The 7,500-nt window shown below is 48.8% G+C and overlaps 1 protein-coding gene across 1 annotated transcript in view; it reads left to right on the top strand.

Moving 5' to 3' along the window:
• rev3l (REV3 like, DNA directed polymerase zeta catalytic subunit) overlaps positions 1 to 7,500 on the top strand; it is a gene marked incomplete at its 5' end in the record, with an annotated part of 84,571 nt that overhangs the window by 65,209 nt on the left and 11,862 nt on the right. The window contains 4 exons of the mRNA XM_083643079.1: positions 613 to 754; positions 1,434 to 1,678; positions 3,374 to 3,482; positions 5,802 to 6,008. Of these exons, the coding sequence (XP_083499205.1) occupies positions 613 to 754; positions 1,434 to 1,678; positions 3,374 to 3,482; positions 5,802 to 6,008 (703 nt within the window). The remainder of the gene's footprint in view (positions 1 to 612; positions 755 to 1,433; positions 1,679 to 3,373; positions 3,483 to 5,801; positions 6,009 to 7,500) is intronic.

The following is a 7,500-nucleotide window of genomic DNA, read 5'->3' as shown; positions in this document are numbered from 1 at the left end:
TGCACGAACCCTTACATATGGTACCGGTAATTAAACATTAAAACACAATTAAAAAAAAAAAAAAAAAAAAAAACATTAAAACACCCGCGGCTTATAGTCCGGTGCGGCTTATATATGTAACAAACAGTCAATTTTGCTGCTGCGGCTTATAGTCCGGTGCGGCTTATAGTGCGGAAATTACGGTAAGTGATGTGATGTATAGTTTTTGAGATATTAACGTTTGTTTAACACAACTCATACTATTAACTGCCGCGGGGTTCGGCATTTCTGGGTGTCAAGTGACGTCGCGCTGATTCGTCGTATTAATTTCTGTCTGTTTCTTTTTTTGGTGGGGAAGTGTTAGATTCCGCTGGTCCTGTTGAAATCCATTTAGACTATTGTTGTTGTTGTTTTGGATGTGTGCTTATGTAAATGATCTCTTATTGGTTAATGAATCATAGATTTGATATGTCTGATCAGGTATTATGAATGCAAACTGTTCTTTCTAAAGCACTTTGTAAACTCTGGATTCAGATGAGAACTATGTTAATGAAGTTGATTTGAATTTAGTTGATTAGTTTATGAATGTATTATTATTTATTATGATGGTGTGTGTGTGTGTGTGTGTGTCAGGTGGAAGATGGTGGACCACTATGTGAGTCGTGTGCGTGGCAGCATGCAGCTCCTTCAGCAGCACGACATCGTGGGCAGAACCAGCGAGCTGGCCAGAGTGTTCGGGATCCAGTTCTACCACGTTCTGACCAGAGGATCACAGGTATCAACCTGAGCCAGGCAGGGCTTTGTTTCAGGACCTTTCAAAAAAACTACAAATGTCCTAACATGGTGCTCATATCCAGTCTATCAAGATATGATTGAAAATGCTGGCTCTGTTGGGTATTGTTGATTTTTCGTCGGCAGAGTGGGAGGGAATGGGTTGAGTCCTTCCGCAGTTCACGTTAGATGGGAGTTTCCCCGAGGCGCAGCTCCGCCTGCTATTGGTCCGTGATCGGCAAGCTCTGTGATCACTGGACAGGTGATCTGTCAATCACCCCCTTTTCTATCATCTATTTTACTCCAAACGGGCGAGTTATATAAGAAACGAGGAGTTGTTATGAAAAGGTGAAATTAGCTATATAGACCAAAACCATGTTTCAGTCCAGGCTATAAAGATGTTTAGCTACTGTTACAAAGTGGGGCATTTTAACAGAAACGACAGGACTTCTGAGTCCTGCCTCAAGTGGCCATTTGAGGAATTACAGCTTAAACAAAGACTTCTAGATCTTCAGGGGAATGGGGGTGGGCTTGCCCACTGGTGTGTGCGTGCGCGTATGTGTGTCCTTCGCATATCTTGAGAACCATTTGTCCGATCTGGGTGTATTGCTAGGGACCCAAGGACATGCAGTGTTAGATCACAGGTTCTCAATCTCATCCTGCCCCCTCTCCCCCCCCCGCAGTACCGTGTTGAGTCCATGATGCTGCGTGTGGCCAAGCCCCTGAACTACATCCCCGTGACACCCAGCATGCAGCAGCGGGCCCAGCAGAGGGCGCCGCAGGCCGCCCCGCTGGTGATGGAGCCCGAGTCGCGCTTCTACAGCAACTCTGTGGTGGTGCTGGACTTCCAGTCGCTCTACCCCTCCATCGTCATCGCCTACAACTACTGCTACTCCACCTGCCTGGGCCGTGTGGACAGCCTGGGGACGTAAGGACACACATCTGTATACTCTGTAGACCAGAGGTGCCCAGCTTCTTTCCGATGAAGGGCCAAAGACTTATCTGGATGGACAATTTAGATTCTGAATCTAAAATAAATTTTCAAAATAATAAAAACCCTACTCTTTTATCAGCTCAACAGTAAATTAATTTGGTTAATTTGCTGAATCCATGGCGGACCAAAACAAGGGGAGTGTTTGGTCCACGGGCCGCAAAATGTAGACTGTGTACTACTGTTTACTGTATACTACTGTATACTGTATACTGCATACTACTGTATACTACTGTATACTACTGTACTGTAGACTGACTTAGTCTGCATGTCTGCCAGGAAGCTGTGTTTGCAGCTCTGCCTTCTTTCTCTCATTACTTTGAATGGAACAGACATGCTGAGAGCGCTGCATGTTTTCACAGCTCCGAGCAGCAAAGCGCCCAAGTTAAGAAATATTTCGATTTTTCACGAGGATTTCTATAGTTGCATAGCAACAGCAGGAACCCTGAACTGTGCTTCTTCAACGTGCAAAAGGAAGAAGAAGTGTCTAGTTAGTTACATCCTCTTCACTCTGCTTGGAGCATAGAGGCAGCATTTAGCACTGGACATTATTCAAGTGTTTCACTTTCAACGCTGCTTCTAAAGATTTCCCAATACCGTTCTTTGTTGAATGAAAGCCCATTTGCAATACAGTGAATTATATTATATTGAACATTTTCCTTTTTTATGATGATTTCCTCAGTAAAAATGCTCCTAAACAAGAAAACCTGAACTTTAGTACGAATAAGATTTTTCAATACCCAGCCCTACGTAGCTGCAACAATCCCACACTATGTCAGACACACTTGCAGCCATTCGCCTGTTTTATAACCAATAGTCTTTAGTTGCTGATTACTAAATGATTACATATTTGTAGTAAATTATTTTATATTTAGCAATTATAGCAAATGTAGTACAGTATTCTAGGAATATTTAGTTTCTTTCCTGACCAAATGCACAGGTGGGGTTACTGGGTCAACAGCCAGTCCCCCGATCCTCTGAGTACCAGGGTCTGTGCATTTGGCTTGACCTTTAACCTTTGCCCAGTACAGCATGGTCAGACGTGTTGGGATCAGAGACCTCCCTGGTGAAGCGCTAAAGGTCACAGACGCACACAAGCCTCTCTACAGGCTGTGAGAGCAAGCACACACATAAACACCAACAATAGCACATGACATTATACAAGACATTACATTTACAGTCATAATGATGAACAAAGAGACTACAATGTTGCTAATAGCCTGTTAAAGGATAACGTTGGTATTTTTCAGCCTGGACCCTATTTAATGGATTTAATGGATGTAATATATATATATATTTTTTTGCAAATATATTTATTGGGTTTTCCATTTTTGTACAACATATAATGATATAAAGACAGCATGTACATGTAAATACACAGACATAAGAATATAAAAACGAAACAAAAACAAAACACACAAAAAACTATAAAATAGAACCAAAATCAATTAAATTAAATTAATCAAGCAATTCTTAAATAGCAATTACATTTCCTGGTGTGCGACTTTAATGGATGTAATATTTGCAGAAAAGGCTTTTGTTTGAGTTAGAAGGATCAGGCCAGACGTTCTGTGTGAGTGTGTGTTTCCATGTGCTGTGCTGTACGTTCATGCACGTGTGTCTGTGTTCCAGGCCTGACGAGTTCAAGTTTGGTTGCACCTCCCTGCGGGTCTCCCCCGAACTCCTCTACCAGCTCCGCAACGACATCACCGTTTCATCCAACGGCGTCGCCTTCGTCAAGGTACGGCGCACCTGAGCCCCGGGGCATGATGGGATTTCACCTGAGCCCCGGTGCATGATGGGATATCACCTGAGCCCCGGGGCATGATGGGATATCACCTGAGCCCTGGTGCATGATGGGATTTCACCTGAGCCCTGGTGCATGATGGGATTTCACCTGAGCCCTGGTGCATGATGGGATATCACCTGAGCCCCAGTGCATGATGGGATTTCACCTGAGCCCTGGTGCATGATGGGATATCACCTGAGCCTCAGTGCATGATGGGATATCACCTGAGCCCCAGTGCATGATGGGATATCACCTGAGCCCCAGTGCATGATGGGATATCACCTGAGCCCTGGGGCATGATGGGATATCACCTGAGCCCCGGGGCATGATGGGATATCACCTGAGCCCCAGTGCATGATGGGATTTCACCTGAGCCCCAGTGCATGATGGGATATCACCTGAGCCCCAGTGCATGATGGGATATCACCTGAGCCCTGGGGCATGATGGGATATCACCTGAGCCCCGGGGCATGATGGGATATCACCTGAGCCCCAGTGCATGATGGGATTTCACCTGAGCCCCAGTGCATGATGGGATTTCACCTGAGCCCCGGGGCATGATGGGATTTCACCTGAGCCCTGGTGCATGATGGGATATCACCTGAGCCCCAGTGCATGATGGGATATCACCTGAGCCCTGGTGCATGATGGGATTTCACCTGAGCCCTGGTGCATGATGGGATTTCACCTGAGCCCCAGTGCATGATGGGATTTCACCTGAGCCCCAGTGCATGATGGGATATCACCTGAGCCCTGGTGCATGATGGGATATCACCTGAGCCCTGGTGCATGATGGGATATCACCTGAGCCCTGGTGCATGATGGGATATCACCTGAGCCCTGGTGCATGATGGGATATCACCTGAGCCCTGGTGCATGATGGGATATCACCTGAGCCCTGGGGCATGATGGGATATCACCTGAGCCCCGGTGCATGATGGGATTTCACCTGAGCCCTGGTGCATGATGGGATTTCACCTGAGCCCCAGTGCATGATGGGATATCACCTGAGCCCCGGTGCATGATGGGATATCACCTGAGCCCTGGTGCATGATGGGATTTCACCTGAGCCCTGGGGCATGATGGGATATCACCTGAGCCCCGGTGCATGATGGGATATCACCTGAGCCCCGGTGCATGATGGGATATCACCTGAGCCCCGGTGCATGATGGGATATCACCTGAGCCCCGGGGCATGATGGGATATCACCAAGCACTTCCTGTCGTCCTGGAGAAACATTCTGCCCCTTTATCGTTAGGGTCCGCTGTATAAATCATCCCTCTCAAGAGCTGGTTTGCTCATTGGCTATTTAAACCAAACGGCTAACTTTGTTGTTAGTCAAATAGCACATGATGGTTATGTAGACTACTACACTGCAAATGTTTGATTTATGTAGTTCTGAATTCTGATTAGGTTCAAATGTAAAGAAAGGAATTCAATGTATGTCTTTTACCGTGAAGATATTTAGTTTTAACATACAGCTTTTGTTGCTTCCTACAGCAACTGTTCACTATGGATGAATGCCTGCTTGCACTCGCAGGACGAAACATACAGTATTCAAGGTTGCGAAGCATTTTGAATACAAATGGTTATAATTCTGACAACATAATAATAATAATAATTGATTGATTGCATTTTTATATCGCTTTTCAAGGCACCCAAAGCGCTAAGTTCACATATCGGGGTGTGAGGGGGAAACTGCACTCATCCACCACCGACATCAACATCTTAGGTGCTCTGAAGTTGCTGCTCATATCTGTTCATATTCTTTCTAGTATGCAACTCATATCAGATACCAATATGAGCTGAGAGCAGTGTTGAAAAGAAACACTAGTGGCGCTAGTCTGCCGATCTGAGGAGAGCTACAAACTAGCTTCCTCTGATACATGTGCAATCACCAGCTGCTTCCTTTCACATGACGGCGAGGTGTTTCACCTGCAGTACATTGCGCGTGGGAGGATCATGCTATTCCACCCAGTTCCACCCCGCCGGACAGGTGGCCTGACCGACCAGAGGAGGCGCTAGTGCAGCAACCAGGTCTCATACCCCACCGGCTTCCCACCCGCAGACACGGCCAATTGTGTCTGTAACGTCTGACCAAGCCGGAAGTACCGCTGCCGGGAATTGAACCCGGTTCTCCGCGGTGGTAGGCAACTGCTTTTACCTCTACACCTCCAAGATGCTCCAAAAACGGTTCTTTTCATTCATTGGGAAATGACAACATCTCATGTTCTCATCTCAAACTGTTCACCTGTCTTGTTGATATGCAGCCTGCGGTGCGTAAGGGGGTCCTGCCCAGCATGCTGGAGGAGATCTTGACCACGCGGATCATGGTGAAGCAGTCGATGAAGAGCCACAAGCAGGACAAGGCCCTGACGAGGCTGCTGCACGCCAGGCAGCTCGGCCTCAAGCTCATCTCCAACGTCACCTTCGGCTACACCCAGGCCAACTACTCCGGACGCATGCCCAACGTGGAGGTGAGTTACACCCAGGCCAACTACTCCGGACGCATGCCCAACGTGGAGGTGAGTTACACCCAGGCCAACTACTCCGGACGCATGCCCAACGTGGAGGTGAGTTACACCCAAGCCAACTTCTCCGGACGCATGCCCAACGTGGAGGTGAGTTACACCCAGGCCAACTACTCCGGACGCATGCCCAACGTGGAGGTGAGTTACACCCAGGCCAACTACTCCGGACGCATGCCCAACGTGGAGGTGAGTTACACCCAAGCCAACTACTCCGGACGCATGCCCAACGTGGAGGTGAGTTACACCCAGGCCAACTACTCCGGACGCATGCCCAACGTGGAGGTGAGTTACACCCAGGCCAACTACTCCGGACGCATGCCCAACGTGGAGGTGAGTTACACCCAAGCCAACTACTCCGGACGCATGCCCAACGTGGAGGTGAGTTACACCCAGGCCAACTACTCCGGACGCATGCCCAACGTGGAGGTGAGTTACACCCAGGCCAACTACTCCGGACGCATGCCCAGCGTGGAGGTGAGTACACCCAGGCCAACTACTCCGGACGCATGCCCAGCGTGGAGGTGAGTTACACCCAGGCCAACTACTCCGGACGCATGCCCAGCGTGGAGGTGAGTACACCCAGGCCAACTACTCCGGACGCATGTCCAACGTGGAGGTGAGTTACACCCAGGCCAACTACTCCAGACGCATGCCCAGCGTGGAGGTGAGTACACCCAGGCCAACTACTCCGGACGCATGCCCAGCGTGGAGGTGAGTTACACCCAGGCCAACTACTCCAGACGCATGCCCAACGTGGAGGTGAGTACACCCAGGCCAACTACTCCGGACGCATGCCCAGCGTGGAGGTGAGTTACACCCAGGCCAACTACTCCGGACGCATGCCCAACGTGGAGGTGAGTTACACCCAGGCCAACTACTCCAGACGCATGCCCAGCGTGGAGGTGAGTACACCCAGGCCAACTACTCCGGACGCATGCCCAGCGTGGAGGTGAGTTACACCCAGGCCAACTACTCCAGACGCATGCCCAACGTGGAGGTGAGTACACCCAGGCCAACTACTCCGGACGCATGCCCAGCGTGGAGGTGAGTTACACCCAGGCCAACTACTCCGGACGCATGCCCAGCGTGGAGCTTAGCAGGCTCCACACCACTTATCACCGTTAAGACCTTCTAACACACAGTGAGGAAGAGGGAGAGCCTCTCTCTTTGTGATTGTTGTCTGTGAGCTTCTGTTCGTTCTCATACAAATTCAGTGTTGTAACAGTCATCAACCTCGATCCGTGTCTCAAACTCTGCTGTGTTGTGTCCTTGAATTTGAGGGAATTGGCCATAGAAGGTCCTTTAACCCATTGATATCTGATGCAGCATTTGTGTGTGTATCCCTTTAAGACCGCGAACCGCGTGACGCGTTCGCGGTCTTAAAGGGATACACACACAAATGCTGCATCATGTATCAGTGGGTTAAAAGTCCTTGAAT

The sequence above is a fragment of the Poromitra crassiceps genome (assembly GCF_964638095.1).
Source record: "Poromitra crassiceps genome assembly, chromosome: 9".
Lineage (NCBI taxonomy): Eukaryota > Metazoa > Chordata > Actinopteri > Beryciformes > Melamphaidae > Poromitra > Poromitra crassiceps.
This window is presented reverse-complemented; position numbering and strand designations above follow the sequence as displayed.